The sequence below is a fragment of the Phalacrocorax carbo genome, chromosome 2 (assembly GCF_963921805.1).
Source record: "Phalacrocorax carbo chromosome 2, bPhaCar2.1, whole genome shotgun sequence".
Classification (NCBI taxonomy): Eukaryota; Metazoa; Chordata; class Aves; order Suliformes; family Phalacrocoracidae; genus Phalacrocorax; species Phalacrocorax carbo.
In genome coordinates, this window is record NC_087514.1 from 136076467 (window position 1) to 136098275 (window position 21809).

General features: G+C 38.4%; 1 protein-coding gene across 3 annotated transcripts in view; it reads left to right on the forward strand.

The window, feature by feature from the left end:
• Window positions 1–21526, forward strand: part of AGMO (alkylglycerol monooxygenase) — a 193762-nt gene extending 172236 nt beyond the window's left edge. For 2 of the 3 annotated variants that reach the window (XM_064444508.1, XM_064444507.1), the window contains one exon: window positions 21064–21526. In XM_064444508.1, coding sequence (XP_064300578.1) covers window positions 21064–21144 — 81 coding nt within the window. In that variant the 3' untranslated portion in view covers window positions 21145–21526. The remainder of the gene's footprint in view (window positions 1–21063) is intronic. The other variant, XM_064444506.1, reaches the window with a different exon arrangement.
• Window positions 21527–21809: the final 283 nt, after the last annotated feature.

Consider the following 21809-nt stretch of genomic DNA (forward strand, 5'->3'; position numbering starts at 1 on the left):
ATACTAGCTTCTTACACGAAAGGAACAAATAACTCACTTTAAATTGGCCACTCAGATGACTAGTATCAACAAAGCCCCACACAACTTTTGTAATTTGGAGGTTTGGCATTTTTCTGATAAGATACAAGATTCAGGATTTATAGCTCAAGTTTACTACATGTATTTTATTTCCTTGAAATGTACCTCTTTATGTAAATTCATTTGTTTTGATTTCACTTTGACTTGTCGTTCCATTCCATGCTGCTATTCTACCAGTACAGACAACTTTTAAAGGAAATGTTCCTGACATGTCTTGTTTTCTGTCTTTTTTTTTCTGCATTCATTACTATGATATTGAGTGTTGCTTCAGCTAAGCATTCCACAAATAAATGTACACAATAAATCTTTTGTGACAGATCACCAGGCCACACAATTATTTACAGAAACCACACAAATGCTCCAAGGGGTAATTAATTAATTATGTGAATTAATAAATATGAAAATTAATGATGTGGATTACTATAATGTTATGTAACTTATAATATGGTCCTCCCAGAAAATTCCATATCATTCTCTAGGCTACATTAGTCACTTCAGATACTCTGGTGTGGAAAATATATTTCAATTCTGTAGTATGTTATTAGATTTTACCTGGAGCATGAAGAGAAAAGCTGGCTCACACAGCCAGGAATTTGAGGATTTGTAGTCCCATTCTATGTGTACTTCTTAAAGTGCTGCTATGGCTTCCCTGATCTGTTTGTTATGTTAAGCAGTTGTAAATTTTGTGATTTTATTACAGATTAAAGCTTAGAAAAGCATTTGGGGAAATATTTTTATCTGGTGTTATGTTCCATAGGTTTTCTGGACAAAATATTTGTTTGCATGGTTTATCACTGTAGGAACTGAACTTGATTCAGAAAGTTCTTCCAGTCACATGTTTCTAATACCTATATCCTCTGTAGCTCCTGTACATTTGTGTTTCATACTGTTTCATATTGTGGAATATATGTATATGCGTGTGTATACATATATATTTGTTTATAATGTTCTTATCACTACAATACCTGAGCAGTTACAACAGTCCAAGTTCCACATTGGTCCATCATGTCCACTTTGCACAGAGGTGACTTACAATAGCTATATTTTTCCTTTAATGCCCTAGGTAGAGAAAATTATATCCCACCTGTCAGCACCTCAGCTCCTCCTCATCTGCACTTTTTTGTATCTCTGGCTTTTTTTTTTTTTCTTTTTGACCCAGAAGCTGTTCTTCAACCATGAACTAAACTTGTTGAAACATTCTGAACTTTTAGTCACAGTTTTCCTCCAGGCCTTCAGTGCTACACCAATATAAAGAAATGGAGTGTTCCTTTTTCCTTATTCAAAAAGAATGTATCACTTCGGATGTTTAATGATATGCCTGTAAAAATCTTAATACTGTTTCCATTAGCTAAAATTCTTTCTGACTTTTTTGCCATATAATTTATTCTGGTATGTTATCACCATTCATGTGTTCACAGATGGGGTCCAACATCAGCTGTCCAGGATGGAAATTGGGTATTTGAGGGGTGAGGGGCTGGTATATGAGAAAAACATGCATGTTGTTCCTTCTACAGGTGGGATGCCAGGCCAGGCATTTGTACATGGATACCAGCAGACATTGTCAGAGGCTGCTCTAGTTAAAGGGCAGAGTGACAAGATAAAGTGATTGAAGAGGGAAGGCTAAAAACACCAGCATTTTATTGTTTTTATTGCTGTTGGTGGTAAGGGCCTTGGTGTAGTAGCAGGACAGCGATTGTAGCAGAGGAGAGGAAAAAAAAAAAAAAGATGAAAAAGGGACAGAACGACAAAGGGAGTTGTAACCATTAGCATGTGAGGAGCATTTTCCTCAAGAGAGCAGCAAAAATGAAGTTATGAGAGTTCTACTGCTGTTCTGTGGAAGAAGCAAGTGTCTACTGTGCTTCATACATTTACTTCTAATGTGTCCCAAGAGCCCAGGGTTTTTAGCTTTTTAACTTTAGTAAGCTCAATATGGGATATCTACCAACATGCAGATGATGCTAGGATGCTGCTGACCTCTTGCCATTTTGTTCTCTCTCTAACATTGAGAAGATAGTACTGCCTTGCTCTATGAGTATATAGGCCTCCTTGTGCTGCTCTGCATATATGAGGCAATTTCTGATTCTTTCTGAATGGCGGTGCTTCCACCATATGTTTGACCTGGTGATGGCAGTTTGCATGCCTTTTCCTTACTCTATAAGGCCTTACAAATCCTACCATTCCGTGAACTAGGAGCTGTATTCAAAAGTGCGCTGGTAGAGCAGTTGGCCTGCTTGCTATGGCTTGAGAAACAGGAATTCAGGTCTCACTCCATATTTATTGCCAAAAACTGTTCCCAGTCAACAAAGCTGTAAATGTCCATCTGATTATTTCAGCTGGAGAATGAGGGTGGTTGGATACTGTTAAACCTGTGCTTGCTTTTACCTAGTTACCAGTAGCTATAAAAACTGTTGTATTAGACTTGATGCACTAGATAGGCTCAGCTGGACTCAGTAGGTGAGGGGAAGTTCTTGGGGGGCTTCTCAGGGACTGCCTTCCCAAAAGTTGTCAAGTGTCTTGTCAAGTTTGTACAGGGCAGATGTCTGGAATACAATAGGATGTCTTCATACAAGGTTAGACATTTTTAACATAGATAAAATAGAAAATTGAGTTAATAACAGGACGCGGACACATCAAGCATTTGTAATAAGGTGTGATCTGTAGGAAAAGCAGAATCCATAAGGAAATAGCCAAATAATTTTGATTAATAAATCTATTGTGATGTCATTGCCTTTCTACAAAAGTTGTGTATAACAGAAGAGTTGAAATGTGTTAAATAAATTATTTTTCTAAAAGTATATCTAAACATATCTTACAGAAATATAGCAAACTTTTTGTGGAGATAAATCATTTTCAAACGCATTTTTTAACTCAAAAGCAAACTCAAATCTGCAGTTATACCTTTTGGGTCGATAGGTGCTTCCTTCCCACCCCTCATGTCTGTAATAGGCTCCAGTCATACCAATTTCACACAAGAGCTTCAGTATGTTTTGAGTAATGATAGTGTATAGGTATTTACCCTTATTTCCTACTTCCAGCTGTACACATCATACTACATATTCTATTTCATTTTTAATCAACTAAAGCACCTCTACAACTCAATGGTTAAGGCTTTACACCATCAAAATGGAACTCTCATTTGATTTGTTTTCTAAATGAATATATCCCAGTACAATGCTTCATGAAGAGAACATGGGTTTATGGAGATAAAATCATTAATATAGGTCTGATTGGTTTTACATATGGTTTTTTATTCTAAAATTGGTTAGCAATGTTAAAGATATATAAATAAATATTACTTCTTTCTCTCTCACATTTTCCAGACAATTATATTTCGGTACTGAATATAAATTTGCATAGGAATCAACAAACTTTGTATTCATAAGACTGACAAACCACTGGGCAAAATTACAAAAATATGAACAATATATTTTTTGCTTGGGAGAAGAACTTTACAATGACCCCCTTCAAGGCCTGTTTTGGAAACTGTACGCAGGGCTACCATTGCAAAGTGGCCTTTGCTGTTGCTTCATAGCAGCCTGTGGAAGATGCCAGGTGCAGCTCACCCTGACTGGATGCAGAGTTCCTCTGGGAGCCACCTTCCATGCTACAGTTCCTCAATATTTTAGCATGGCTCATGGCCTGGTGAGCACAGTAAAACGTGTCATTCCAGTTCCTATTCCATGGATCAGAATCAGCCCTGTAATAAGGTCCCACAAAAAGCGACTAGTTGCAGCTAGAACAAACCTATGCATTTAAATTAAGTCATTGTGTGAGTTTAGTTAATGAAGAACTCATGTTTGTTTATTCAAAAATACAACATCTGTGTCCAGACTTCTTTGGTTCCTCTTCATTTTTGTCTTTGTTCCTGAATGCATTTACATAATACTGGAGACTGTGCTAAGCTTTCTTTCAATCTATGGATAGCTCGTTCATTTCTTTTTCTCTGGTTAGTGGCACTAGAGGTGCTTTAAAGTCACTTTTTAAACCACTTAGTTTCTTCTTTATTCCAAAAATTGTTTCTCTCTGATGGTGTTGTTACGATATCAGTAGTAAATCCCTTTAGATACAGACTAATATTCCTGCAGTATCTGACAATAATTTCTTTAACAATCAGGAGGAGACTCAATGCCATATTCCAAATTGTCTGTAATAGCCTCTCCTCAGCTTCTATTATCTGTCATCACTATAGACGTGCCTATAAGTCTTCTATAAAATTGTATTGTTGCTAAGATATTTTACTCATCTGGACATCATTTGGTTTATGATGTAATATTTGCTCTCATAGCCGAAAAAATAAGTGGATTTCTTTCAGGCTTCCAGGGTTAATCCTGTATTTTTTATGTGCTTACTCCTAGAGACTTCGGTAAGATTACTTTTGTAAGTAAGGGTTGCAAGATTAGATCTTATATCACATATATATGAATTTGTCAGAAGTGTGTCTACACTTCTGTAACCCTGTCCCCTTTCACTCTCCTGTTTTAATGATTTTTATGATAACGTACTCATTTTCCATATTTTCTGTATGATTCAGTATTTAAGTATGCAGGCTTTCAACAAAAAAGTAATGTTGTGTTTTTATAGTACTACTGAACTTATGATTTGGCTGATGTACATGCATAACTGCAAAAACCTTCTGAGAGTGCTTGAAGGACATAAAAATAGGAGATACTTTCAATAAGAAAAAGAATAATTCATTATGAGATGGTTGAAGGGTAGAAAAATAATTAAAAGAGCTAGCACAGCAAAATATTTCAAATAACTAAATTAAAATTAGAGATAAAGATATACTATTGCCTAGGTTAATTCTAGGTTAATTAGGCATCAGCAAAACCTCTTTGATCCTTAATCAACAATTGAAAATTATTACAGTCTTATTTAAATAGGTAGTGGAAGATTGATTCTTACTGTCGCAAAGGGACACTATCTTGGTCAGCCATCTGACATTTTTAAAGACCTCTGTTGCTTAGTTTGGAGGAAAAAGGGAAGATTGCTCACTTTTTAGCTGCTAGGTTATCAGATTCTATGTTACAAATACTTGGACAAGAAAGCAGAAAGGTCAGGCACTGGTTCTTTTGGAAGTGCAGTGAACGAGTTGCAAAGGAGAAAGTGGGACAGGGCAGAGCCAAGCTCTTGTGTATAACACAGGCAGCAAAATTCCCATAACTCTTTCCCGTTTGAACAGATTTGAGCAAGACGTGGCTTACATACTGTAGTTCTTTTTCCGAATTTGTGACTTCCATACCAGCTCAGACTTGCTGACTTCTCATGGTTTGGTCAAGTGAAACCACTTTCTTCTTGTTCCATTTCTAGAAGGATTCTTATGTGATCCACCTTGCTGATGGTTTCTACCTCTAAAGGGGGAGCAGCAACCTGCATAGCTGAGCTGTGAGATCACCACTCAGGGTGTATCTAACTTCTTATCCTTATGGCTTAGAAATATTTTATCTACTGCGCTGGATTTGACTTCACCAGCTTTAACACTTCTCTAGTCTGAAAGAGTGCTCAGACACCCTCTTGCAGAATACCTTTGTAGAAGCTGTCAAGCTGAAGCTATTGCTCTGTCTAGGGAGTGTACTGGCTAGGAGAGCAGCTTAGCTCTTAGTGCAAGAACACTGGTAGCATAATTTGATCATAGAACTGAAGTAGAAATAGGTGTATGATGTTTAGGCAGTGCCTAAGACAAAAACAACAAAAAATTTTGGGGACTGAATGTAAATTAAAGGTCTTGATGAACAATGGGGCGGAGAGGGAGAGCCCTGAGGAAGACTGATTGGTGGCTGTTGCCTGCTGCAAGTCTTTAAGCAAAAGTCATTTGGAAGTCTTGTAGGGAGAATGCCTTTTTGATAGTCTGTTGAGGATAGCTCCCACTTCTATAGAGCTGCACTTTCCCAAAGTTTTTTGATCATCTACTTACTTTCCTTGTTGATAGACAGATGTTTCTTTATTTCATAGGAAGAAAGGCTGTGACAGAAGGGCCAGGCACTGACTGAGCACTGCAGTTAGCTAACAGGTGCAGCCATGAATGAGACTGACAGACCTGTCCTTAAAATAAGCAAATAAACTAGTGAATTGTAAGCTTAACTGATAGTCCTTCTGTTGATACACTGAGCAATGAATAACCATTGAATCCAGTGTTTTTACAGTTTTATGTATCTGCTATTCTGCTGTTTACATATCAGCTATATCTACTATTCCATTTGTAATCATGCTAATTAACTGTGCTTTAAGTGGATTAATTAAGTCCATTTAAGAATTACTTATATAATACTTCAAAAGGTAGAACTGGAGAAAAATGTTGAAGGGCGTCAATATAAGGGCTTCAAATCCACTATGTAACCTGTCCAGAACAGAAGCATAGACTTTTGACCAGGTATATCTATGAAAAGGTCATTGGACATTAATACATACAGACAAAAAATGACAGATATGATTAATTACTTAACTGTTACTAGACAGTACTATAAGTCACATCTTAATGTAATTTCAATGAAATCTACGAGGTAGCTGATGTTATATACAATTCTTGGCCAAACCAATGTATGATATAACTTTGCATATATATTTACTTTGACTTCAGAGTTACACTAGGGATAAATACAGCCCCACAATTCAAAATCAAATCCACATTATGACATTCGGCCTACAGTCTGACAGAAGAAACAAACCTTTCTAGAAAATGCATAGGATATATATTTTTTTATATATGCGTTTGAAGTCTGTGTACATATATTTTTACATATATTTTATATATAGATACACACTTTTATGAGCTATATCTTTTCAACGGTATGCAGTATCTTTTTTTTTTCCCTGAAATAGCCTCTGTTTTCATAATTAAGGTCTTTACCCTGATCACTAAATTTCTGCTCAAGATGGGAAGATGGGGGGGAGCATTAGTGCATGCTCTCACCTTTTTTATAGTTTGAAATCCAGAAAAAAATATTTTAAAATGTTTTCAGTATTTAGGCAATCAGTACCTGTGCTGCCAAGGCTTATTGAAAGCAGCTGGATGCCTGCCTCTGTCCTCCCCCTTTCTTGAAACTGCTGCCAGAACAGGTAGTCAGAAACGGAAAGTAGAGAAATATTTGAGCATCTGTGCTCGCTCTCTCTCAGGAAAACAGCTGTGGCTTCCATAGGAAGCACTCATTTTTTCCCATCAGCCAAGACTCTGGATACCCTTGGGTCCAGTTTTGGCACAGCAAGCCGAGTAGGATGCAGTTTATGACTTAAAACTTATGAGAGAAACCATTCGGGCGGTCCCATCCCTGGCAGAACATTGAGAGAAATTCCCCAGGCTGCAAGCCACATGTGGGCCTCTGACCTTTTATTAGCACACCATGGGAGAGGTTAACAATTGTTGAGACTTCAGTCCTCCCTTTGACATACAAATACAACAATACCAAGTAGCCTTTCCAAGACAAGCATGTTTAGGGCACAACATCCTTTATAATCTAGGATTCAACATAGAGGGGGAGAAAAACCCAAACCAACAAACCCAAAAACTTAGAACAAGAAAAGGATATATTTCTATAAAACTGAAGCCTGGTTTGGTATTTTTTCTGACATTCTGCAATTGCTAATCATATAGTGATTTGATTTTTTTTTTTTAAACCAACATAATCATAAGATGGAAACAAAGTCTCACACCATTTTTAGCTCTTCATGTGATTGGTACAATCAGTTATGGAACTAAGATTGCTCAATAGCGGGAGTGGTATAAGAAATGCATGCAATTATCTGATTTTTAAGGATGTCCATTGTGTTTCTCCAAATACATAATTGTTGAGATTAAAAAAAAGGTAAGAATTCAGAATTGTTGATTTGAGGTTTGTCAGAAAAAGAAAATAACAGAATGCCAAATCTATATCTTTTTGATACATCTTTGTCTTCTCAGCATTACTGTAGTGAATGAAACTATCTTAGTCTTTAGTAAGAGAGGGATTGGAAAGTAACTCCTTTTTGGGGAAACAGAATCAGTCTGTTTTGCAGCTAAGAAGCTGGTAAGTCTGTCTTGCCTAATCTATGGCAAAGAATGCTAATTGAATACCCCAGCATCCCAGGCTTTTACTGTAACTCCCTGATTATTCTTTCACAGTCTTGGAGGCAGACGATTTTGACTATGCAGTCCCATGTTTGCAGTGTAGAGAGTATGCTGAGTGTAAAATAGGAGTGAGCTAGCTCATGCTTCTGCCATCAGTCTTTGCAGCTATCGTCTGAAGAGCCAATGTAAACTGATCTCTAAATGTAATAATCTTATGACTACTCTGACGGGAAGCAGGTTCAACCCTGTCCAATGCCAGAAATGGAAAAAAAAATATTAAAGAAGCAGCAGATCCTGCTTTTCATCCTTTTACTAAAGTGACAACCACATCTGTGAGTTAAATCGGTGGTCTTGCCCAAAGTTGGTTATTGCAAAAAACTAGTTGCTAAGCAATGGTTGTTCCACATGCTAAGCAATCTCATCTTTATCAACTACTGTTGACAAAGTAGTTCTTAGCAAATGTTAGCTAGAGGTGAGGAGTCCTTTTGTATACATTGTGAATAAAGAGAAATGTCGGGCTGGTGGCGAACCTGCACTGAAGGATCAAGTAGAGCTACACCATAGACTCATGCCTACCTAACCATTTACACACCTTTCCTTACGTAACTGATTCCAGTGCTGTACCATGATTATAGCCAGCTATTATCTAATGAAATCTTTAGTTAGAAAAGATTTTTTTGTTGTTTTTATTACTCTGAGCAGTAGCTTATCATCGTCTTTTCTTTTTGTATTATTGTTTTACATGTCAGAAGATTGATCTTATTGTCATTTTTTTTTTCCCTCTCAAGAATACATAGCAGAATTGCTTCAAGCTTTCCTACAGGTCAACTTTTCTAAACCTTTTATCATTCTTTTTGTCTGCTTCACAACAATATCTCACTTATCTATGTTTTCCTTAAAGACTTCATCACCTTGCGGTAGGCTGGGTCAATACCTAGGGGCTACATGAAACACTTCTGTTAATATCTTCCACACTGATACTGGCATCTTTTTGTATCAGCGCTGTTTGTTTGAGACATGTTTTGTTTGTGAACTGCTCCAACTCTCCAATTTTTTTCTGATGTACTCCTGACTAATGATTATTCCTCACTGCATATTTGTGTATTTGGTTTCTCTTAAACCTAGTATCTTCCATTCCTATTACATTACACATTTTCTTCAGTATCTCCAGATTTTGTTATAAGCATTATGAAATCTCCTCCTGTTTTCCAGGAGAAGAAAGATGTTTCATAGTTTTTTGTACTTTAGAAATGTTATTATATACATGCCTGCTTTTTTATCTAAATTCTGATTTCTCTCTCATTTTGTGATACAATGATGGATTCTTCCTTTCTGGAAGTTTCTTCTACAACTGTTCTGTACCCTCCATGCAGAAGTTTCATTTAGACTATATTCCCTTGGTTTTCCTGAAGAAAGACACATGGATCACTTGCTTTAATCTTACTTATTTTTTTCTGTAAGCTAACTAAATAATACAACTACATCAGCTTGACATAATGAGTAAGAATATCAATGAATATATTTGTGGTTAACGTCAGTAACAACAACTTTTATATAATCAAAAGATGGTGAGTTTTGGGAATGGGAGTTTCCCTGGAAAAGAATAGAAGCAACAAGCCAGAACACAGGAAGAGTATCTTGAGGGCAGGCAAGAAAGACACCAATAGCCAGAAGGAGATCTACTTTTCCATGTAAAGGGATGGACAGAAGGCTGGACTGACCTCAGCACATTTTTATTCTCCTCAGAACTTAGAAACAGTCACAGTTTACTGCTTTTGGCCTCAGAAGAGGGTTGGACGGCAACACGGGTGTGTTCTGTCTATCTTTAATTTGGACATGTATCTTCTATGGCAAGATTTTTCCTTTATGGTATCAATGAATATTAAACCATTTCCTTCAGAATTTGTTGTTGGTTTTTTTTTTTTCACTGTTTTTGTTTGTTTGGTTTGGGTTTTTTATGCTGAGAACAGCCTTCTATATTCTCCGTTTTTCAGTGACAGGATTCATTTCTCCTTACGACATGTTGGCTTTAAGAGCAATCTTTGTCTCAAATGGCTTTTAGCCTTGATCTTCCTCTGTCTTTCTTGAATACTTTTCTGGTGTCTGTTCACTGTGCTGGAAATCCCGTCTGCTTGTCACTCAGTTGTTTTAATCCTCTCTGCACATTCTTATTCCTTTCGTTCACGTTTGCCATTAGTCACAGTAGCCAGCTTTTTCCAATCACTTCTTTTCAACATCTGCAGCAAAGTTTTTCCCGTCAGTGATCTAATGTCTGTGGGTTATAGTTAAAGGTTGGGTTTTCTTCCCCCCCCCCCCCCCCCCCCCCCAATGGAAAAATTCCCATTTTGGAGCTTGTAGCTAGTCAACTTTCTCTCAAGAGGATATTTAGTATACCAGTGAGCAGAGATCTTCCACTTTGCAGCCACCTTTGTCAGAGCACTCCAGGCTGACAGAGTGCTCTTGGTTCTGTTCACCACCCTGCCAGGGTGCTTACGCACAATAGCCACACTCTGAAATGAAACCATCTGTGTAGAAACATATACTATTTTATGTCTGTTAATGATGGAGGGATTGGACATTGACTTACCTAATGTTTTTCCTGCAATGTCACTCTATTATTGTATTAAACTGACATAAAAACGAAGGGATTGAAGAGGTTGAATTATGTCTGTAGATGCTTATTTGGTGAATGTTACACAGCTAGATAATATCCAGTCCAGATTCTGAAACAGTATGTGTAGCAATTTTTCTTCTGTGTTCAAACTACAATAATTTTTTTTCTGTAGCTGTAATTTTCCTGTATTTTCAAGCAAGGATGCAGGCATAAAGGAGACGTCCCTCCTGCCTGAACTCCTTTTAATGAATTTGCCTCATCTTTTAAGTAAAAACTTACTTCAACATTGGATTAAGCCATACGGTACCTAAACTTTTCTTAAACCCATGACCTTATAAAAAGAATACCCTTACTCTTATCCCAGAAATATACATGTCCAGTCTTTCTTGCATAGAGTATTGCATTTAAAAGCATTCAATTCTTTAAATCTAAGAGAAGAATTTAAATTTGATTAAATGTAAGATCACAGAATCATAGAATGGTTTGGGTTGGAAGAGACTTCAATATCATCTAGTTCCAACCCCCCTGCCATGGGCAGGGCCACCTTCCACTAGACCAGGTTGCTCAAAGCCCCATCCAGCCTGGCCTTGAACACTTCCAAGGATGGGGCACCCACAACTGGTGGGGCAACCTGTTCCGGTGCCTCACTACCCTCATAGTGAAGAATTTCTTCCTTATATCTAATCTAAATCTGCCCTCTTTCCGTTTAAAGCTATTACCCCTTGTCCTATCACTACATGCCCTTGTAAAAAGTCCCTCTCCAGCTTTCTTCTAGGTCCCCTTCAGGTACTGGAAGGCTGCTATAAGGTCTTCCCACAGCCTTCTCTTTTCTGGACTGAACAACCCCAACTCTCCCAGACCATCTTCATAGGAGAGGTGCTCTAGCCCTCTGATCCTCTTCGTGACTCTCCTCTGGACTTGCTCCAACAGGTCCATGTTGTTCTTATGTTGGAGGTCCCAGAGCTGAATGCACTACTCCGGGTGGGATCTCATGAGAGCAGAGCAGAGGGGCAGAATAACCTCCCTTGACCTGCTGGCCATGCTTCTTTTGATGCAGCCCAGGATACAGGTGGCTTTCTGGGCTGCAAGCATACATTACCGGGTCATGTTGAGCTTCTCATCAAGTCCTTCTCCTTAGGGCTGCTCTCAGTCCATTCTCTGCCCAGCCCATGTTTGTGCTTGGGATTGTCCTGACCCACGTGCAGGATCTTGCATTTGGCAAGGTCTCTGCAGTAAACTATCAATTAAACTAAAAAGAGCTTCATACTTCTTGATTAAGGGAGATTAAACTGCTCTTTACATATAACTTAAATAATATAAAGTGAGTTAGTTCTTTGCAGATGGCTGTTTTACCCTCCAACTTGTGTTTGAGCTGTAAGTGATACAGTGGGGTATATGTAATTATGTTACAGCTGCTGACAGGCATAAAAGTAGATTAGATGTTTCATCTCAATAGGTAAATTTCCTGTTTAAATGTTTAAGAAAATAAACTCAACTGCTTTATCCAGACTGAGACATGACTATTTCAAATATTTCTTTTCTGCAATGAACAGATATAGTAACTCTCAGTCTCCTTTGGCCTGTTAGCGTGCAACAGACTGACTGGTATGTGTACAGACTGACTAAGTTTTGTCTTCTTTTATGAAAACTTTATTTTTAATTGTTCATTTCAAATATAATTGAGAAAATTTCCATGCCTGTTGTTTCTCAACTTTGTGGGAAAATGGAGGCTGAAAAATTACAGTATATTTAAAATAAAAAAGTTGACGTTCAGAATTAAGGTCTAAAACTGTTGATCTTTGAACTTGTTTTTCAGTAGTGTTGTCAAAAAAGAAACTAAAGCAATATGAAAGAACAATAAATTCCAAAATATTACTATGCTCTAGAATGTGTAACAAAGTATATATATATAGTTTGCAGGTTTTATGAAATGTTTAAGCTCAGATGAAAACAGACAATTTATAATTACTACATAAATTTTAGAATGTATTTGCAAAACAATGAAACAGACTTGGTCCAGAATTTATTTTTAAACACTCATTGAACAGCTTTTTTGTTTAACAGTGTTTTACTTTGGGGACAACTTCAAATGCCTAAACATTTAAGAATGATCTAGGAATTTATAGATGGAATTAGGTAATTTACTGTGGGAAGTATTCTCAGATGTTTCAATAAAATATTTTAAAACAAATTTCATACTGAAGAAATGCCGAGAATTTATGTATATATTAATGAGTATAACATTGATACTGTCTTCAGCTTGCATTAGCTCATCATAAGGTGAAGATTTAATAATTATTAACATGCTTTGGAGTTCCTATTCACATGACTGACAGCAAAGCTTCCCACTCCAGTGGTTTTTTTTTGTCTTCTGGGGAATGAGGTAAAATCTTCCTAATCCTAGTGCTTAAGTTGTGGATTAGTCTGTGGCCCAAGAGAGAAGGAATTTCATAGGTAACAGTTCAATAGGATACATATATCTACACAAGTGATTTGAGAGGCAGCGGGCTAGTTTATCCCGAGTGAAGGACGTGATGCAAGTTACTACACTGGATGCACATAAGCCATTTTAGGTCTAAATATAACTGCAATAGCACTGCCTCTGTAAAAATCCCCATGTATTTAACTGAGGGATGTGACTTACTAGCTTGTGCGCTATGCCAGGAAAGTCAGAGTCAACCTGGTGCTGTGCTGAGAGAGATTTAGCAGCTTATGTCCTTGCTAGCTCAGGCATCTCTGCAGTGCACTTGATTTCATGCTGGGGATGCGCCCAGCTGTGAAAGCAACCGCAGAATATACACCCTTTCTCCAGATCTTTCTTCGTCTTTCCTGAATAGGTAATATAAGCCTTTTAATGTATGGGGGCTTTTGCAGCCTACGTTTTCATGCATTATCTAGCTTTAGAGTATCAGACGGTATTTTAATAACAGGAGGAATGTTAAAAACATTTAACAGAATAGGAAGGAGATGTATATATTCCTTCCCTATTATTTTCTCATTATCTGTTAATAATGAAGTATGAAACTAATAAGATATATCACAGTAGCAAAAAACCAGTCTGTGAGTGAACTATCAATATGTTTTGTGGGACTTGAAGTTACTCGGTTTAATCCAGTGTGTGCCAACAGTCTCTTAATATACACCTTGTCCTATGTTAAGGGCACGCTGAATCTGCAAGATATGTGCTGCTACTTTTACAGAAATCTTGAACAAATGTTGTGAAGCCACTACTATCATAGCTGTCCCTGCTCCCTATTCATAGTTCCTTCACCCCCCCAAAAAAAAAACCCAGAAAAACAAACACCCACCCTCAAAAAAATCCAGTTTCCTACTTCCTTCTCCATATATTTCTAAGTATATGGAAGGCGTCACACAGAAAAGGAATATTCTTAACCTGTGTGCTGCACAAGATTAGTGATTTCTGGATCTGCTGTTAATGCCATGGCATTTCTCTACTAGCTTCAGACTGCTCATCTCAAAACATTGCACTGAGCTTTTATTACCCAGGTCCTGACTTCCAGAAACAGTGAACCTCTTTCCTCACTTCTGAGACCTATATTTTCTATCTCCTCTGTGTAGTTCAGCACCTGAAGCAGTCCTGTGTAGAGAAGTGGGAAAATGGTGATGGTATTAGTGAAAAGCACACCATTTAGGTACTTGTGAAATCTCGACTAGTTAATTCAAGCATTTTGTTATTAATATTAGTATTTTTATTAATTGTTGTATCAGTTCATGATCTCCATCTTTACTAGAGAAAGACAATTATGTTACCCAGACACAGCCTTCTTATATAAAGTCTAAAAATTACTCTCGTTAATATTGTTATTATGAAATTATTTCTGTCGTCTTTGAAGAAGCCATGTCCACATTTGTAGATAAAGAATATTAAAAGAACCTTAATCATGCTTGATTTGCAGTATCAGTTAAACAATTCTCAGCATCACATTGAGAGGGCTCATTGTTTATCACATTTTCCAGCACACGGTCCACTTTATCACAGAATCACAGAATCACAGAATCACAGAATCACAGAATCACAGAATCACAGGTTGGAAGGGACCTCAGGAATCATCTAGTCCAACCTTTCTGGGAGAAGCGCAGTCTAAACAAGATGGCCCAGCACCCTGTCCAGCTGACTCTTAAAGGTGTCCAATGTGGCCGAGTCAACCATTTCCCTGGGGAGATGATTCCAATGGTTCATTGTCCTCAATGTGAAAAATTTCCCTTTGATGTACAATCAGAATCTCCCCAAAAGCAATTTGTGTTCATTTCCCCTTGTCCTTTCCATGTGACTCCTTGTAAAAAGGGAGTCCCCTTCTTCTTTGTAGCTACCCCTTAAGTACTGGTACATGGTGATGAGATCCCCTCTAAGCCTCCTTTTCTCAAGGCTGAACAAACCCAGCTCTCCCAGCCTATCCTCGTATGGCTTCCCAATCCTTTGATCATCTTGGTGGCCCTTCTCTGGACCCCTTCCAGCCTGTCCACATCCTTTTTGTATAGAGGGGACCAGAACTGCACACAGTACTCCAGGTGTGGCCTGACAAGCGCTGAGTAGAGCAGGATGATGACTTCTTTCTCTCTGCTGGCGATGCCATTTTTGATGCAACCCAGCATCCTGTTGGCCTTCTTGGCCGCAGCAGCACACTGTTCGCTCATGTTGAGCTTTCTGTCCACCAGGACCCCCAGGTCCCTTTCCACAGAGCTGCTCTCCAGCCAGGTGGATCCCAGTCTGTGCTGCACCCCTGGATTATGTTTTCCCAGGTGCATGATTTTACATTTCTCCTTGTTGAACTTCATAAGGTTCTTGCTGGCCCACTCTTCCAGCCTATCCAGATCTTGCTGCAGAGCAGCTCTCCCTTCTGGAGTGTCTACTTCCCCACTCAACTTGGTCTCATCAGCAAACTTCATCAGGCTACACTTGATGCCGGTATCCAGATGACTTATAAAGATATTGAATAACATTGGGCCCAGTATCGAACCCTGGGGGACTCCACTAGTGACAGGTTGCCAGTTTGAGAAAGAGCTATTTATCACCACCCTTTGGGAGCGGCCTGTCAGCCAGTTCCCCACGTGCTGCACAGACCACTTGTCTAGGCCATAATGCATAAATTTTTCCAGGAGGAGACTGTGGGGGACCGTATCAAAGGCCTTGGAGAAGTCTAGGTAGACAATGTCCACCGCCCATCCCATATCAACCAGGCAAGTCACTTTGTCATAGAAGGCCACAAGGTTTGTCAAGCACAATCTGCCTTTAGTGAAGCCGTGTTGGCTTTTCCCAGTCACGTGCTTCATTTGACTTGTGATGGCCCCCAGGAGGATTCGTTCCATAACTTTCCCGGGGATTGAAGTAAGGCTGATGGGCCTATAGTTACCCAGATCCTCCCTCAAGCCCTTCTTGTAGATAGGGGTAACATTCGCCTTCCTCCAGTCCTCTGGGACATCCCAGAGGATGTCATCAGGGCCCATTGTTTTGTGAGGGTCAAGCTCCTGTAGTAATTAATGTACTAACCCTTCACTGATGGTGGGTCAGTGTTTGGTTCAATTGGCAATTTTGTTCCCAAAGCCTGGGACCCTACAGTGCTGGTAAAGACCAAGGTGAAGAAGGTGTTGAGGACCTCTGCCTTTTCTGCATCATTCGTGATTGATTCTCCTTTTCTGTTTAACAATGGGCCTATGTTTTCCTTCTTTTTCTGCTTGTGGTTGACATGTCTGAAGAATGCTTTGTTGTTATTTTTTATGTCTACAGCCAGTTTCAATTCAAATTGGGCTTTTGCTTTTCTGACTGCGTCTCTGCACTCTCTGGCTATGACCTTATAGTTCTCAGCGGATAATCCTCCACTTTCCATTTCTGGTGCGCTTCCCTTTTGAATTTGAGTAGACCCAGGAGGTCATGGTTGAGCCATGGGGACCTCTTGCTCTGCTTACTTCCCTTTCCTTTGTAGCGGATAAATTGGCTTTGTGCTTCCACGAGAGAGTTCTTGAAGAATTCCCAGCACTCACTAGCTCCTTTGTCTTCCATGGAAGCTTCCCATTGAATCCCTCCCAGTTGAGCCCTGAGTGCACTGAAGTTTGCTATTCTAAAATCCAGAACCCTTGTCTAAGAGGTGACCTTCAGCACACTCAGCAGGATCCCGAACTCCACAATATTGTGGTCACTGCAGCCAAGGCTATCACTAACAGAGATATTACAAAGCAGGCTTTCTCGATTTGTGAATAGCAGGTCCAGCAGCACCTCCTTCCTGGTTGGCACATCTAACATTTGTATCAGGAAACAGTCCTCTATAGATTCCAGAAACTTGGTGGATGACATGCAAGCTTCCGTATTGTTCTTCCAGCAGATGTCTGGGTAGTTGAAGTCACCCATCAGGACCAGGTTCTGTTGGCCAGAAGCCTGCTTTAGTGCCCCAAATATTGCTTCATTGGCTTCGTCACCATGGTTAGGAGGTCAATAGCAGATGCCCACTGTGAGGTCCTGCTTGGAGATGACCCCTTTGTCTTTAACCCAGAGGCTTTTGATAGAGCAGTCGCAATTACCATAGTTGACTTTGATACATTCAAGGTGTTCCTTGGTGTAGAGTGCCACTCCTCCACCTCTTCTATCCTGCCTGTCCTTATGAAAGAGCCTGTAACTGTCCATTACGATCCCCCAGTCGTTTGAGGTGTCCCACCATGTTTCAGTTACTCCTATGATGTCATACCCGTCTGAATGGGCACAGAGCTCCAGTTCCTCCTGTTTGTTACCTACTCTGCGTGCATTCATGTACATACACTTGAGGCGATTACTCGTCTGTTTCACCTCTTGGGAGACAGCTAAGGAACCTTTATCACCACACTGCTTAGCCTGACTTACTCCCCTGTTGGATGTGAACAGCCAACCTAATGAAGTACCTGGATATGCTGATCTTCCTCAGCCCTCTCTAGAGCTAGGAATACATTACCCAGCACAGGGGTGTTCGGAAAATTCAGTATCAAAAGCAAGCCCATTCATATGGTGGTGTACCCCAAATATAGCCAATTTGTTGCACAGTTGCAGACCACCTCTGCAGCGAAATTTGAAGTGAATGCATCTGGGCAGAATCTGAGAAATGCCAGAATCATTGAATGATTTAGTTTGGAAGGGATCTGAGGTCTATTGGTTCGAGCCTTTTCCCCTTCCTTAAAGCAGGGCTATCTGGATATTTGTCTACATTTCTAGACCAATGTCAAAAGCATTCTAATTCTATCCAGATGAAATCTGCAAGAGAAAAGACATTATGTCTAGGCAACTCAGATATACAAACCCATTACAAAAGAGAAAAATGACAGAAAGTAACATTAGTGATCAAGAACAAAGCTAATCTTGCAGAAGTGGGTGCCTGAATTTAGCTAATTATTTTAAAGTAATTTACAGCCTAATAAATTTCGATCACTCCAGTGGGGATTTCCTGTGAAGAGCGGACTCAGTCCTGCAGTCAATCCACTAATTAACTTACCTTTGTTCTTGTGAAGAATGTTATTTACATTTCTGTAGGCTGAATAAACCTACAGGGAGAGAATAGGGGTTGTATGGAAATAAAAAGACTGTATGAAAGGAGGCAAAGGCAATGTAAATATTTGGAAGAGGACTGTCCTATTCCAACAGTCTAAAGTACAGTCTATAATTAATCCGTAGTTACTTGAACAGGTAAATGTAACAAGTGCTTATATTAAGGTGGCAAAAAGTTTGCATTTAACTTTGCTGGACATATGGTTATGAGAAATTCTGCTTTTAGGTGTAACTGTTTCATATATTACCACTGTTCACAGTAATTTTTCATCTGAATTCAGAAGTTAAACTATTGTTCTTATGTAATATTGTTTGTGGGGAACTTTTTTCTGTGCAAAAATAGAGAAAAGTATGCTATTTGATTCTATCTTATTTCAAAATAGGCTGAATTAGGAAAACGATATGTGAATATTTTTTATCAAGGGACAAATTATTAGTTGGTTTGGATAATACAAGAGGAATGAGAAAAAAACCTAAACCTAAAACCCAACCTGTTAGGGTTGGACAGAAAATGCAAAATTTCTGCACATAGGATTCAGGAAATATATTTTCCCAATGGCATTAGAAAAATACCGGTCAACTATAGTTCAGGTCGCCTGGTGGAATGCTCTTCTGCTTCCTGCTGCCTACACTACTGTCAGCTCAAAATTCTGGCACGTATTTTCTTGGCTTTCCATTGCTGACATCACCTGATTGCACCATTCATTCAAGTGGGTCAAGCCTTGTAACTCCAAAATATGTAGTAGCAATCAAAAGAAGCTGAACTCCAACCTACACAGCAAGTTTCTCCTTGGTAGTCCCATACAGCTGGCTCTGCTCAGGGTAGGTCAGCATAATATCAGTAGAGCCAGCCAGAACTTCTGTCATGCAAGGGAGGATGTGGCCCCTTAATTTTTTTCCCTGATGTTTCGGTTTTTCTCAGACCCTGTCCCCCACAACCTTGCAGCATTACTGTTTCATGACTACATTATTTCCATCGAGTACTGGCAGTCCTGACATTGATAGGCAGTGAATCAATACTTTTATAGAATGATGAAGCCAAACTAGTTCTGCAGATCCACAAAGTGCAGTATGTGGGTTTTCATTCTGTATGTAATAACTGCAATTTGAAATACGCCCCCACAAGCATTGATTGCATGCTTTAAGAAATTCACAATAAAGAATTTAACTACGACAGAAGAAACTGCATTACTCCATTTTAAACAGAAAAATTCACCCGAGATGTTTTTTTCATTTTCGGGCTCTTATAGCAATAACCATCTTTAGCTGAGGACATTTCCTGGGGCTTAATGGCCCATGGCTGTGCTTCTGCAGGTGATCATCATCTCCCAGCAGTCATTAATCCCCTACAAATGCCCTGCACCTCAGTCATTAAATGTGCTTAAATGTGCTTCTTCTGAAAATGAAATACTTCTATATTTAATGGATCTTCCAGGAATAGGAGTGATCTTTCTGAGGTGAGGAATGAAAGGAGTTTAGTAACGTGTCAGAGAAGTACTAATTATGACAAGTGGGTAAGATCTGTTTCTGGAGATAGCACGACAAAGAATTTTTCCACAGTAAGAGCATGTTATATATAAGTCATCATTTTGTGTATGCCTGGATTTACCCTAATCCCAATTACATATCAGAAATACAGACAGTTATTTGTAGCTTGTTTCCTTCTACAGGCCATCTCAGCACAGAAATAAAGCATCTAGCAAAACATGGAGAGTATGTGCCTGCAACACTGCTTAAAAAGTTTTTTCCATTCCATAGCTGTAAAATAGAGCTATGCAGTTTTACAAGGTGTTTGTGATAATGCAAGAAAAAAAAGAAGTTAAATCCTTCATACCTAACGGTTTGAAACTCTTATAAGTAGGTCTTTTAGTGAGAATTTTATGAGTCTTTCTTACAAATGGGACCACAAGTATAGTACCAACAGTGTCATCAGAAGTTTTAAACACAGTAGATATCCTACCCTTGCTCAAGTAGAGAAATATTTCTATGTGGAAGACAAAAGTTTCTTTCAGAAATTTTAAAATACAAAATTTCATGTACACAAAGGTGCATATGCTTTTTATCCTGCTCTCTTTCTTGTCTTTTGGTCAAAACTATTACCTGAATTAGACTTTATCTTGCAAGTATTCCTACTCATCCCAAAGCAGTTTTAAGCAAATAAAATAATGGGAAAAAAAAAAATTAGATCTCTCATTAAAATTCATTGACAAAAGAAAAAAGATGCGCAGAGCCAAGGACTAGATAAAATGTATTACATCTTGAAGTTGTTTCCATTCTAGTTTATGTCTCATCATAAATATTTGGCAATAAGTACTGAACTGTTGTACTGCAGCTAGAACACTACTTTTGCCGTAGATGCTGTTTAAGGCTACTTTAGGTATTTGTAGACTACCATGCAATTTACAGTGTCAGCATTCTTCAGACCACTTGTCAAAAGAACAGTTAATATTTTTGTACCTACCTTCTGTCACAGCTGGAGCTATTATTGTCCTGTCTAATTATATATGACTCTGGGTACTCTGAATCCAAACTCAATTACAAAGTAGGGAAGGCTGTGCAAGACTTTGTCAGTTGTTTTGCTTTGGTACCATTCAAAAAGAACAAATTCAAACAGGAATGTACATGATAAAAAGTAATAGAAAAAAGAAAGCATACATTCCTGAAGTGAACTTATCAGTATGCCTAGAATTCTTGTATAATTTTTCTGTTTGAGAGCTCTCTGTTTTCACCCATTCATTATATTTACAGGCAAGTATAATTTAATAATCTTATATAATCTTTCTAATTTTAAATTCTGTGTTGTAGGTCTTGTTTTCCCTCTGCGCTGCATTCTGGGGAATCCAAATTATGAAGCGGATCACTTCATCCAAAGATAAAGATCACTGAAAGAGCAGATCTAACATCACTTTAATTATGCAAACAGCACTTTGGAATAATCTTATAAGTTCCTTGGAATTAATCAACCATTAATCTTACTGACTTGCAATCATTTCACTTATGATAGGAGAGGTTTGTGATTTTGTATGAAGGTTTGAAAGATTCACTAGGATGTGTATTAATTTTTATTTGATTTTTTAAAAAAATATTTAATTTACCCCCGATTCGAATAAAATATTCGTTCACAACATATATTTTTACATTCAAAGGATTATGAAGTATTAGAAACCATGTAAAACTAATTGTATTTTGCAGTGATTTTGTTAGTAATTATATTGGAAATGTGTTTTTCACAAGAGAAATAATTAAAATCATATTTGTTTTAACCTGGTATAAAGTGACTGACTGTCTTCCTATTGAGGCTAAATGTAAACATATGTGAATGTCAGTTTTTCCGTAATGATTGAATTACACTAGAATCTCAATGTCATGCCCAATTCAGCGTTCATAACATGCAGCTACATGAGGATGAGTAGTTGAGGCAAGAATGATTAAAAACAGCATGATAAAATAACTCGAACTAGTATGAGTTGAAACATCTTCAATAAAATTGGCTGATGTATGTGTTGTATAATGCAGACTTGCAGTTTAGACTGAATTATTTAAGGAGTACA